This window comes from Lissotriton vulgaris, chromosome 2_1 (assembly GCF_964263255.1).
Source record: "Lissotriton vulgaris chromosome 2_1, aLisVul1.2, whole genome shotgun sequence".
Taxonomy (NCBI): domain Eukaryota; kingdom Metazoa; phylum Chordata; class Amphibia; order Caudata; family Salamandridae; genus Lissotriton; species Lissotriton vulgaris.
The window spans coordinates 889,958,719-889,972,726 of record NC_141687.1 but is presented as its reverse complement, the minus strand read 5'-3'; the positions used below and the strand labels follow the sequence as shown (position 1 = coordinate 889,972,726).

Sequence of the window (14,008 nt, the reverse complement as noted above, 5' to 3'; positions counted from 1 at the left end):
GTTTTATAGTGTTTGAATTTTAAAGTTGTAAAGTTCTATTTATTTAAAGGTGCTGCAGTGTGGTGAGCATTAAAGAAGTATTGCAATAATGTTAGCCTCCGGTCTTGCCACAAAATCACTTAAAAGTAACTAAAAGCAGTGCATGATTCGGTTTACTTAGTATCAAGGGGGTCTTTTAATGGGTGGTACATGGGCATTCTCATGCAACCACCCAAGGTTTTTAACACACAATCATATTTACTAAAAAAAGTAGACATGGTTTTGCGTAAAAAAATAGCGCCCAATTCAAATAGGTGCTATCAGGGAGAAATGCTTTTATTTCTCTTTTCTTTTCCGACTTTGCACATGTGTCGCACTGTACAGCACAATAAAAACGGGAAAAGTTTTGAAGTTAATCTAACATAGGTTTTGTACTGGAAGGCTACCCTTCCCGTACAAAACCTATGCTAAACTCACGCACACACCATTGCACAATTGTGCAAAGGTGTGCAGCAGCAGTGCGTCCATTGGGGCGTAGGGGCATAGCCCCACCAGCCACCATGGACGCATCGCGGCCGCCGGCCTATCTAAATAAAAGACATTGCGCTGAACAATCAGCCGCCGGGAATGCGCAGGGGGGGGGGCGGCCTGCTGCAGCTTGAGTGACAGACACTCAGGCTGCAGCAGACCGTAGTGGGCAGTCCCGCTGGGGAACTTATAGTGCGCGCATGCTTAGGAAAGTTGAAAACTTTCCCAAGCATGCGCACTGTAAGGTCCCCAGCGGGACCCAGGGGTGCTGTTCGCCTGCCACAGCCCAGGTTTACAGAGGGCGACAGGGCGAGCAGCAAATATGCCACGCTAGCCAATCCTGGCGCTGCATGCAGCGCAAGGATTGGCTGGTCCACCGGTGCAGCATCCCATTGGATGCCGCGCTTGGGGGTGGCACACACACTGTCTGACGCACGCACTGCGAGGATGTCGGCGCCGCGGTAAGAAAACTTTGGGAACCTTTCTCCCGTTATTGTTTTTTTTTTCAGGACGACTTGTAAAAAATGTTGTATTTCCAAAACCTAATGCATTTACCAATGCTTTTTAAAGCCATAACGTACAGCCTGTTGTGTAAGCTGCTCGAGCCCGCCGTCCATTGTACCGCAGAATTAAGTGCTTCATTTTGTACAGCGAGAAAGGGAAAGTGCAGGAAGAGGCAGTTATTCATCTCCTCTGCAGCATTTAGACACTCATGAAATTGAAAGTTAATGTTCAGCGACTTTCATTATCTGCTCGGCCCTCCTATTCATTAGAATCCATAGCTCAGAAGACGCCGGCCCTCTATGTCAGTCAGCCACTGGAGACAGAAAAGGTCACACAAACTAAGAGTCAATAAATGAACACGTCGTGCCACAAATTCCCTGCGCTCAGCAAAAAAAAAACGGCTGCGCCTATCTCTATTTTACTCTGAAACACAATAAAACAGGAAAGGATGGTATTGATGCTCGCAAAGGCTAGACGGTAATAATGACTAGGTTCCATGTAAGTGTCCGGCGGATGATGAAGAACTGCTCCCTGCATGCACCATCGCTTTGGCGCTGACCCGGCTTTTTAAATTTATTTATTTATGCAATTTTATATAGCGCGGACTTTACCCGAAGGTGTCAGAGCGCTTCACAAAAGGACCAATAATGATACACGAGTAACAAAATATAAAAGCAAACATTAAGTTACATGGATCAAAAGTGACACTAGTGAGCGACCAAAATACATGAGGTAGCAATCGGTGCATTACAGGAGAAATAAAAGTGATGTGTGCAGGTTACAAAAACGTACAAAATACAAGTAGAAGTATAATACTGCAATAAAAGGCAGACACTCCAGCACAAGAACAAACGTTACGTAGGCAATGGTGGCCGGGTGCAAGTATCTAAAGCAAACAAAATGTGCGAGGTAGCAAACAGTGTGTTACAAGACGCTTCGTAGCTCGTGTGTCTGCTTGTTGGGATTGGTGGTCAGTTTGTCTGGAGCCTGTTTTGTTTGTACTCTCCACAGTCACCTTCGTTGCCAACATTTACAGATATTCCTGATGTCCGTTGTTGCGAGGCAGTTCTATGGATAAGAACTTTCTACCCTATGTAGCGCCTGTTGTACACGGGCTGGGCTGTCAGGACTGCTTGGTGAATAAAAGACTGCTGCTGGGATGAGATGATTTGGATGGCATGATTTCAAACCTGCAAGGCTGACTCAGCCTTCCACCCGTTCGATGACCTGTCTGCTGGCTATTGATCCGGCTGGGGTTCAGGCAGCCATCACTCGGATGCCTGCTCTCTGCAGCGATAAAACATGATTATCTGGAGCCCACGTGAGGATCTTCCATTACCGACATGTTAGGACGGGTGGAGGAAAGCACACTGTAAAATCAATCCGCTTCCTCGGTCACTGCATTTTATGTCTGATATATGATGATTGAAATGACAGCAGAAATAACAACACAGGTTTCTTTCTTGAGGGGTTTTAGTACATGTTCCCTCTAGATAATAATGAATATATATTATATAGTATATCTCATATATAGTACAGAGACTCTTGGCAGACTTCTGCCAGATTTTAACAGCGTGGTTTAAAAATCATTTCTTTCTACCAATCCCAACAATTACCATAGGGGATGTGAGCAAATTTTAGTACATAAGGTTGTTTGACAACATACAGTTTGCTTTTAGTTGCACAAAAATTACGTGAGTAATACAGTATTACTAAACTGGGTAATGGCAACAGCTGGTATTTACAGTGGCTTAGAAACAGCACAAGGGCAGTATGAAGCGCTTTATTAAAAGGAAATTATGGTTATTACACTGAAAAAATAGGTTTCGTCTACACTGTGGTATGTCCATGTTTATAATATGACCAACATCTCAGGGGAGTGAAAAAATATTAATTTGACTTTAAAGAATAAGTGATAATGTCTGCTCATAGATAAAAGCTGGCATTTTGAACGTACACAGATGATACATTTACAAATATGGCTTTGATCCGAATGCCTCAAAGCACTTTCCTTTTACACCAGGTGATTTAGCCACCATTCTGTAGGCATGCTTGTGCTTCACCTCCTTAAGGGTGAAAACCACATGCTCCCCTCAATAGCCGTTTGCGCGAGTCCTCGTGTCCGCTGCTACAGGTCAACGTTTACTCAAACCCTATTAAAGCGGCGAAATGAAAACAGCTGACCTTAACAAATGTGCTGCTAGCTGGTGGCTTAGAGTTATCAAAGAGTTGCAGAATATTGGCAACGCTAACACCGGGTGCGAGGGCACGGACTTCCAGGTCATGCCATTGCCCGACTTGATGCGACTACAAAGCTGCTGGTTTGAGCAAGACATGGGTCCAGATTCCATTTTGACATTATGTGATTTGGGGCATATCTATCTCAATGTGCACAGAACTGTAAATGTATATGTTGATGTGCTTTGAGTTACGTGCCGAGTTATATGCCAAGTACATGTTACTGCGTCTCTTCCATTGAACCTTCTCAGCACACATCATGCTGTTGTAGCTACCGCACCCCATACCCAAAATTTTTATGGTAGAGCGTTTCAGGGCCTTTCAACATGGCAGTGCAAAAATAAATTTGCAGATGTGTGTACCAGCGATGAGGTTGATCAAATCCATGTGTTGTGAAGCAGGAGGAGGGTCTTGCAGTGGGGTTAAATGAACAGGGGCAGCGGGACCCATGGGAGTTGGAATGTTACAAGCATCTGAAAGTGATCACATGCAGTAGTCTGGGCTTGGTGTGTTCTTGTTTGCAGAACTGCTGGCGAGAGTTGTCTGTAAGCCCTGTCTGCGCATGTGTTTATATGTACGTCATGTTTGCTGTCAGTTGACCTCTATTGCAAATGTGTATTAAACAGTTTTGGATGGGCAGGGAAACATTTTCAATTTATGTTGTCTTGTTTACTGGGAGCATTGCTTTTATTTTCCTTTAGTGTAATAGGCTGGCTGGTGAAGTGCACTTCCCATAGTGTGCAGTCACTTCAATTTGCCTTTAGGTGACTACCTGGCTTGATGGTGGTTTTCTATTTGATTTCATGTAAATCCTTGTCTTGATGAGTGCATTGGTTTTAGTTTGTTTGAGGTAACTGCTTCACATGCTGGTTTCATCACACAGCTGACACCCACCCTGAGAAAGCCAGAGCTGCTCTGTTAGTGGTATCAACACCAGTGCGCTTAGGTTCCTTACAGCTCCTTCACTTGAATTGGGTTACCACCTACCCGTTACTTTTTGTATCCTGCTCGTACCAAGTCAGATCCAGACCCAGACCAGTTCCCACAGTTGCTCCGGATTAAGGGACATTGTCATGTCATCTCAGGCGCGATGTAAAGACTCCCAGTGAGCAAAGGACTCTTTTGGCTCAAGAACCAACTAGCTGGAGACCCTTGTGGTTGTTTAAAGATTTAGGATCAGCCTGTAACTCAGTCTTGAGCTGGGTGGGTGACCTCGATTACAAAGTGGCTGTGCCAGATGTCCCATTATGACCCCTTTTGCCTGTCTCCCCTTCAGACACACAGGGCATAAAAGTGGGGGGTGCTCAACCCTGCCAAAAAACTGAGGGGTGACCCTAAGAGCACAGCTGCCATCCTATCAGTGGTGGGATGCTTTGGTGTGCTGGTCTGGTTTTCTGGATGCATTGGCTCTAGTTTTTTCCCATGTAATTGATTGGGTGTCTTGGTAAGTTGCTTTTATGTGAATGTCTGACTAATGACTGCACATTCCTTTCAGTGTGCACTTGCTTCAGTTTACTTTTTGAGTCACTGTCTAGTTTGCTGGATGTATTGCTTTCATTTTTCTTTCATTAAACTGTTTGACTTGCTTGGTGCTTTTATGTTGGTGCCTGCATGCTGAGGTGTACTCTTCTTCAGTTTAAATGTATATGACTGGCCTGTTGACTAGCACCCTGCTTTCAAAGTGAAGGTTCACAGGTTCACACTTGCTTTAGTTTACTCTTCTATGGTTGACTGCATGCACAGTTTTGCTGGATGCATTGCTTTAAGTTACTACTTGATGCATTGCTTTCAGTTTGCTTTCAAGTAATTGCCTCTCATTTTCCCAATGCTTGTGAAGGCTGTTTCCCAACTGCTGTGCAACTTCTTCTACTCTTAGAGCTGAGATTTTCATGAAAGTCTTATAGTCTGAATTCAGCACCTGAGCGTAATAGGACGGAATGTATGAAGCTCTGTGGTTATACTGAATAAGCAGCTACCTATGTTATGCCATCTATTAATGTAATAACTGCACTTTCACAATTGCTTTATTAACCTTCCAGCTTTCTCAAATTTGCTTGAAAATGCACGATTTGTCTTCTTTTTTTTCAAAATTTTCGTGGGGGGTTATCCCCCCAAACCCCCCTTTAGGGGTTCAGGCTCGCTCGCTTTGCTCGCTCGCTACGGTGCTGGATGCTAATTACTTTGCGCCCCACCACTTTTAAATGTCACCCACCACCCCTGAAGGTGTGTGCATGGCACATGGCAGCAAATTTCTGCACCGGTGCTAGGGAAAGAGGGGGTGTGCCTTGTCTCTGTAAATATGGCACTCTCTCCTTCTCAAGCAGCACAGCATTTTTGGATGATGTGCTGTTCTGTGGGAGAATTTAGAAAATCTGGGCCTGAGTATACATATATTGATGCACCTGCTATGTGCATTCTAAATTCCAACACAGAGCCTCGAGGACTCAGGTTCTCTTGGTATGTTGTGATCCGGAATTACAAATATTACATGAGATTGCACCTGACAGTCGTTACATGAATTGATTTCATGTTAACATCTACAATGCAAGTAAAGGCTTCTCAGTGGCATATGAAATAATGAGGCCATAGTGTGGCCATCCATAAAGATATTTAGAAGACACAATGTTCATCGGTCCGTTTGAACAATGTGCATTGAAGTGAAACAATATTTCATTTGTCTTCCACTTTTCATGCTTTATTACCTCATAAGGTGGCATGTTTTGTGCTTTCCTAAAATGCTTTCATAAAATGATTTGAATGTTAACCACTGAAACTGTGTAATCTGTAACCTTTTTATTTAGGCAGTCACTAATGCATAATTATTTTTGACCGGTTATCATTTTTCGCATCTAAGTGTAAATGTCCGAGCTGCACCACAAATTTCCCAGAAACATGATTTGCCACTCTAGTCCTGACAAACACCATACTTTCCCAACTGTGGCAAAACACCACTATTCCGTTCTAGTCCCCCTTTCACTTCTTCCCATCTTCATTAACAACCACACCAGACTCCCTGATAATCCCTCTTATACGCTTTTTTCCAAAGCACATTCTCCCCAATGTCTCCACCCACCTTCCAGTAACAGCTTTTCTGACCATGAGTATCTCAAATTCATTCTCTGCCCTGAGCTTCTAAATTATTTCCCAATATTATCTCCCAACTATTCTTGACTCCATTTGAGGGTCCACAGAACAACCAGGGGCTTCTGGGCCACAACTGTGGTGGTTGAGATGCTTTACCTCTGGTGTCCTGAGGTCTACCCTACTATGACTCTGCAATCAAGGCCAAGTAAACACTTTTCAGTACTTGATTCTCAGGGTGTCGAGGGTCAGCAGTATCTGTTTTCTCAGGGATTTGACACGGAATTGCATGGTCTCAAAAACAGTATTCAACTCCTAGATATAATAACTCCCATGTAAAGCCCAGTGTTTATGTTTGTAAGTGAAGAAAGTACATTTTAATTACCTACTGGTAATACATTTTACACAATTCAATCCAGTATACAGAGCAGCGATCATGGTTACAATTCTTCCTTGTGATGCTACACCAGCAGGATAAATAAGACTCGAGTGTAATGTCAATTACCCCTCCCTCCCCCCACAGTCAAATGTGCACTCAGGTTATGTTTCCTTAGATTTGTACCCCTGGTGGCATAGTTGGTAATGAGTTTAGTTTCTGATACTTCCCACACTGGATTCAGCAGCTTCGCCGTCCACACTGAGGAGGATGTCTGAGGTGAACATAGTCTCAGGGGTCACGTCGAAGCCAGCTGTAGCTTGTGTTTCAATTAAAATGATCGCCCGGGCCAGTACAGTAGTGAGCAATAGTCCTGGCAATGAAGTGCAGATGCAGGCTCTGCTGCCGCTGCTCCATTCAGCCAAAGGAAGGGAGTTAGCCCTAAATGGGCTTTTTGGGTGTCTCAGGTACAGGCCCAACTGGTCTGGTACAGTCACCAATCAGAAGTAGCCCTGATCATGTTGACACAGTCACCACAGCAGTTGCAACCTTGACTGGGTCAGCAAGCCACCACAGCAATTGTAGCCCTGATTTGGCTGGCACAACCATCATTGCAGTTATAGCCCTAATCAGGACGGTGTAGCCACCAATAACTCGTAGCCCTGATCAGGATGATGAAGGCAATTGCAGCTCCAATCATGAACTCATGGTGGCCTGAAGTGGTTTTTGTAAGGAACCTTGTCTTTGAGATTAGGGGGACTATCTGCAGCACGGGTCGCTTCTGGGTTTGCTGTTAGGTAGTCTGCTTCCTCTAAGCGTCCCTTCATCCCTGGGACCCACCGGGATTCTCCTCCTAAGCAGTCTCTTCTTCTGCAGGGCCTTGCGAAATTCTTGCCTCTCTCTGCTCAGCAGATCCTCAACTCCACCAGCAGACAGTGACAGGGAAGATGTCAGGTGATCTCACCTCTAGGACAATAACTGTTAGGTAGAGATCAGCACTAGCCTCACAGTAGTCCTTCAAGTACTCGGCAAACCATTCCTTATCTTTGATCATTGAAGATATGAAAGTGGAGTGGCGTGGGTCCCACTTTTACAAACATTTTCTAGGCACTCTGTTCACATGTCTCAAGGTTCTTACCCCTAGTGTTTAAGTGGGTAATGAGTTTAGTCTCTGATGCTCCTCCCAAGTGGATCCAGCAGCCTAATCTTCTCCCAACAGGAGGGTGGCTGAGGTGAGCAGTCTCGGGGGGGCCCGAGGAAGCCAGCTGAAACTTATGTTTTAATGCAAATGATCACCCGGCTCAGTACAGTAGTGAGTAGCGGCCCTGGCACTGACAGGGTGTGTGGATTCAGACCTGGTTTGGGCAGATTCTCTTTAAGTCATTCTCAGACTGTTTCTCAGTCACTTCTTTTGTGCAAGGCGATGGCACTCACAACGGCTATCAATGGCACAAGTGTGAGATGTCTGCACCCTGCTGTTATCAGGCTTCCTGAAACAGTAAACAAGGACAGAAAAAAGGCAGACCTTTTCTATAAACTGCCTCACCTTAACCCACAGAAGCTGCGGTCCTACCTCTCACCCCTGCCATTTACAAAAATGGCAATTCTAAGGAAGAAATAATGAGCACCCCTTTGCCAGCAAGGACCTCGCTGAATTTCTATTGAGCTGATGGAGCCCAGCGGATGTTCTAAGTGTTGAAAGTGAGCTGCAGCCTTCCACATTCCTACTTGAGACATATAATTACTAAGGGCCCGATGTAGGTGGCCAATACCGGTCGGAAACGGCCGAATTCGGCCGTTTCCGACCGGTATTTGGCCTTTTGAGATGTAGGGGACCTTTTTTTTGTCCGATTCGGTATTTTACCAATTCGGTAAAATTACCGAATTTGAAAAATACCGAATCGGTAAGTTTACCGAGTTTTAAAATTCGGGATGTAGGTGGGACTACTTTCAGTCCCACAGGCCCTTCAGATTCGGTATTTTAACACCCAATCCAATTGGGTATTAAAATACCGAATCCAGATGTGCATGCACATGTGTGCATGCACACCTATGCCATGTGACAGACAGACATGCCCTTGGGGCATGTCTGTGTGCCACATGGCACACAAGCCAGTATTGGGGGTGCTAGAGGGTGTCAAAGTGACACCCCCTGCACCCTTGCAGAAATCGGTAATTACCGAATCGGTAAATACCGATTCGGTAATGCACATTGATTCCTATGGGCTTCAAGGCCTATAGGAATCAATGGGGGATACCGATTCGGTATTTACAGAATCGGTAAATACCGAATCTTACAGATTCGGTATTTACCGATTCTGAAATACCCACATCTTCCCCCCTCCAATTTACCACTTCTTAAATACCGAATCGGTATGATTCGGTATTTAAGAAGTGGTAAATTGGAGTTTACCTACATCGGGCCCAAAATCATTTGCTAACTTGACAGAGGGGACAGAACTGAATTGTTAAGTTTAGGTGAGGAAAGGAATGATGTGAAAAACTGATCCTACAAACCACACTCAAAATACAGAAACCAGCAATAGAATTAAAAGGTGTTGGGGAGAGAAAAAATACATTTAAAAAAACTTGCTAATGGGCACAAATATTCAACGAAGTGCTCCAAGAATGCGGCACTTTGCTATTTAGCTCTGATTCCATATTGTTTCAGGAAATGTGATTGCTGCCATGTCATCCTCTGCCATCAAGATTTTATTATATTACCAAAACATTGAGGATATTAATAATGCATAATCTTCCAAAATGTGCTCCTACCATTGAGGACACAGCCCAAAAAAATCAATTGGCCCCATTGTACCTCCTACATTAAGTGTCTGAAAGAAAATTCACTGCTTTATGGCAATGTGTGTATTTGTTCTTCATAAGTCTGCTCACATTTCAGTCCATCTGGCCACCTATACCATTTGCTTTGTACTGAAGCTGTGGAGGCTGTTCCAGTGACAGTGTGTCTAGTATGGCATGTGTAGTAGTGTGATCATCACCAAGAAAGTCAGTCTGAGAACTGTGAAGGAAAACCTGTCCTTCACATAATTCATTGTCGGAATATAAGCTGTTAACTCTTACAGATGACAACAATGATAAGGATAGGGTGGCCTGTGGTCTGTAGCTTCCCATGCCCACCTCCGAGTGCACAGAGTTTTCTTTCATTGACAAAGGGAATAGTGAAGATCCCAGTTGAAATTGCTGGTCATTTCCACATGGGAGATCTAGATCACAGTTTCCTTTTTGTAAACCACATGTGTTTTCCTGGAGCCTAATGCATAAACCAGACATTCTTGGAGAAGAACAATTCAGTGGACTTTCTGTTTTGGGCTTGAGTTGGAGGATATCGTCCCAAGATATAATGCTTTGCGGTAGAGGGGTTGTTTGTTGGTTATTTTTCCAGACTGGGCTCACTTCCTCTGCGCATAGTCCATATGTCAAGGAGGAGTTCTTGCTGTTGCTTTCTGACAAGCTTGCTTGGGTTTCCTGAGAAAGATAGGAGACAGGAGACATGCTTGTCTGATCTGAAGACTGGCTATTAGTGTGCATTGTTGAATTTGTTCTTTGTGATTTATATTGATGGTCTTCTTGGGCAACTTCTATAGGGAACTGGTGTGAGTGTTTTGTTTGACACAACTTGATATCTGAGGTTAACAAAGGCGGGAATACTTTTTCAGCTCTAGAAAATCCATGAATGTAGGAGGTGATGTTGAGGTCTGTTGTGGTATTTATTTCCTTGAAGACTGAAACATGTTTTAAATCCTGGTTTTAGGAATAAAACAATAATTTATTAAAATTCAGATGATTTGCTTAAAAAAGCATCATAATTCATATACATCACATTAATTGTACAAACCACAGATGTTTACTATGTATTCCAAACTGTGAAAAACAATCATTATATTTTGTGGTCAACATTGCTTCACTTGATTTTGTTCTGTTTGGACATTTGCTGAAACAAAAATATCAATCTAGCTTGGATCCAAATGGAGGACACTGTACTTTCTTTTTTACCCTCTGAGAGATGTCAATCTTGTGAATTAATTATATTTCTCATCAGTTCTCAGATTAGCCTTACATAAAAAAGCAGCTGCTCCTAATTGTGCTGCTTGTACTGATGGACAATTACATAATACCAAATTTAGAGGATAAGCTTAAGGAGTAGTACAGCAATAAATGGTCTTTCACCGGCAGAATCATTTACAGCAAACGCAACTTGCTTAAATGATCTGGGAAAACCATACAAACCTGTGTAAACTGTTTGCAGAGCCTTTGTTCTATGCCTCGTCAATCTCTTTTATTTTTCTCTGTAACGAGGTACATCTATTTCATTAATCTATATCTATCTAATGATAATCTGAATGCTAGAAGCAAAGGGGAATATTTATCAAAGTGTGGGACGTCCTTGCACTATGCAACATCAAGTGTAATTGGGAGACCCAGTGACCCTCAGAACCTGGCCGTCTAAAATATGTGCTAACCTTGGTTCTGGCGGACACAGTAATTGATTTAAAGTTTCACCAATAAATGTACAGAAAGAAAAGAGAACACACCTTGAATTGAATCAATCAAAGGCAATATATTAAAACCTTAATCACTTTTTTCTTTTTTCAGTTTTATAGTTCTAACATAGTATGGCTGTCACAAGCAAAGATTATTGAAAAACGACACAAGGATAACTCATAGGTGATTAGGTGATCTAGAAGTGACAAGGTGCTGTAAGTGAATGAAATATATACACAATGCTCTACAAAAGGTATCTAAAATGTTCAATTCAGTGAACATCCGTCCCTAAGCACATGAATCTACAATCCGTCTAATGCTTAATCTGCCTTGGTGCCTGCATTGGCACTAAGCAGTCAAAAGTGAACCAACGCCAGGAGAGAGCAGGAATGCGCCATATGATGTATCTTGCTGCATTGAGTGAAAAAATTATAAAAATGGACCTAAATGTCCATATTTTTTGTTGAGTTCTTGACATACTGTGCAGGGATTGTGATAAAACTCAACACTGTTTCCTAAAGCTAGAGCAGTGAGAAAATATCGTCTTAAGTTTCTTGCTTTTGTCCATAAAACAGAGTTTGAGAATACGTACGATTAGTGAAGAGTTTAAAAAGAAAATACTTGGAAGACATACAGAAGCAATAGTATAATATGGTTAAAATGAAGATCTATTATTTCACCCATCTGTTAAGCAATTTTAGTTTAGATATTTGGGTAGTTATACAAATCAGGAGTACATTTGAAAATGGAAGCTGTCAATTCACAGTTTATACATAGACAGCTCAAAAGACACCAGTGATGTCTCAAATGTAGCTTTGAACCTCTACTATTTTGCACGAAATATAGTTAAAGGCACCATTATCCCACTAAATAGGCAAAAACAGACCAATGGCCAGATTTATCAATATTTGATGCTACCTCCTAAAAAGAGGAGATATTTCTCCTTGTTGTGTCTCTATCGGGAGTAAAATTTTCACACATTCCCAGGATTAGTACATTGATAAATCTGGGAATGTGCCAAAAAGCATGGGTGGATGCGTGGGAACAACCACTCTCAACACAGTTAACACCTTCTCAGCGCAGAGTAACGCAAGGCAGCGACATGTGCTCTCTTGCATTACATGCAGGGCCATGCAAGTCGGCTTTGCATGGTTTGGTAAATCTGAATTAAGCATTGCGTTGATGCAAGGGTAATGCAATCCTTTGATAAATCTGCCCCAAGTTTCAGTAAACTCTATGGAATATTGAGATTGGCAAATCAGAAGGTAAAGACTGTTTGTATTGCCTCCTCTTGTTTGTTAGCTTTCTAAGGGCCTATTTAGAGTTTGGTTAATGTGGGACATCATCCAAAAAGTTTTGGATGCCTCATCTGCCCTATTTAGAGGAGCTCTAGTCACTCTAAATATGACTGATGAGAAATCCACCACTTATTGCAGGTGGTTCCACATCCGCCAGCTCTAACTAAGGCTCAGTGTCTTCCTAAATTGTGTGAAAGTGCAAAGCAAAGACACACGTCAAACAAAGACAAAGGACTTTAGTATACCCCTGTAATGGTAAGATTGGGGAGATAGCTGATGATAGCTTTATTGCCTTCTGTCAAAGGTGTTAATGGCATCTAATTTCCTCCTCACCATCATGCACTTTACCCTTTTCTCAGGCCAATAATTTCCCAACTTAACAATAATTATTTACCATAGTAGAGGGCAGTAATGCATAACTATTGACTTTGAACATGAAGTCAAAAGACAACTATATCTACTAGAGTTAATATCAATATGTTAGGCAGAGCCACCCCTTAGGGGTGGGGGAATGTTCAGAATTAATATTCCCTTCCCAAAGTGGTTCAATAGGTATAAATAGAGTTAGCCCACACAGTTAACAAAAAACTGGTAGACGCTAGATTACTCCATATCTCAAACAACCTCTATCCAAGAAACGCACATGTAGATGTAATGAGTGGTTTTTTTTAGGCTATGATACCAAACGCTTCATAGCCTTTTGGAAATACCGAAAGAGGTTAGATTGTTTAACCCCTTTGATGCGGCGGTAATTTTTGCCCTGTGCGGCAATTTTCAAATTACCGCGTTACATGACGAGCTCAGCTCGTCATCAGCACACGCCACCCGTGGCTGATGACGAGCTGAGCTCGTCATCATTATCGAAGGGGTTAAGTACAAAAAAAAGTAAGTAAAGAAAGCCTCAGAATGTGAAAGTATGAATTCGGCACATTTATTAGCCATTAATTACGGAAGAAAGAATTACATATTCACATAAGTTAGGCCCAGGAATGGAAACATTTATGAGGGGGAGAATGGTTCATTATGTTTTGGAAATTGGTGCCCCTAAAGTCAACTGTTTTAATCCACTTCCCATTTATTCACATGTATGCATGCCGGAAAATACACTTTGTTGAAAGACAAATGGAATATATTCAGGGCGGAGGAGCGTCGCCCCACTGCTTTCTCGCAGTGGGAGAAGCAGTAACATGAAATGATACAAATACCATTTTATGTTACTTCTTCTCGCACTGTGAGAAAGCAGAAGAAGGCTTTGGTTGGGGGCGGGTAGGGTGGTCGGTCCTGCAAAATGGCAGGGGAGGAGTGGCTAGGCCAATGTTGTGGGCCCGACTGTTAGGTCTTCCATGGGGCCGACCAAACCAGTCATGCGCACTCTGCCATTTTCTCCATGTAGGCTGCATGTAGCCCCCATGGAGAAGATGGCCTCCCCGTAGGCACCTATTTGGGCGCCGTGCCCACGAATCGCAGCGCTACCATTGCAGCGTTGTGATTGGCTTAG

At 42.9% G+C, this 14,008-nt stretch overlaps 1 protein-coding gene across 1 annotated transcript in view; it reads right to left on the bottom strand.

The window, feature by feature from the left end:
* Positions 1 to 6,678: 6,678 nt before the first annotated feature.
* IL22RA1 (interleukin 22 receptor subunit alpha 1) overlaps positions 6,679 to 14,008 on the bottom strand; it is a 160,166-nt gene continuing 152,836 nt past the window's right edge. The window contains exons 7-8 of the mRNA XM_086956425.1: positions 9,131 to 10,471; positions 6,679 to 8,450 (exon numbers count right to left, since the gene is read on the bottom strand). Coding sequence (XP_086812551.1) covers positions 9,605 to 10,471 — 867 coding nt within the window. The 3' untranslated portion in view covers positions 6,679 to 8,450; positions 9,131 to 9,604. The remainder of the gene's footprint in view (positions 8,451 to 9,130; positions 10,472 to 14,008) is intronic.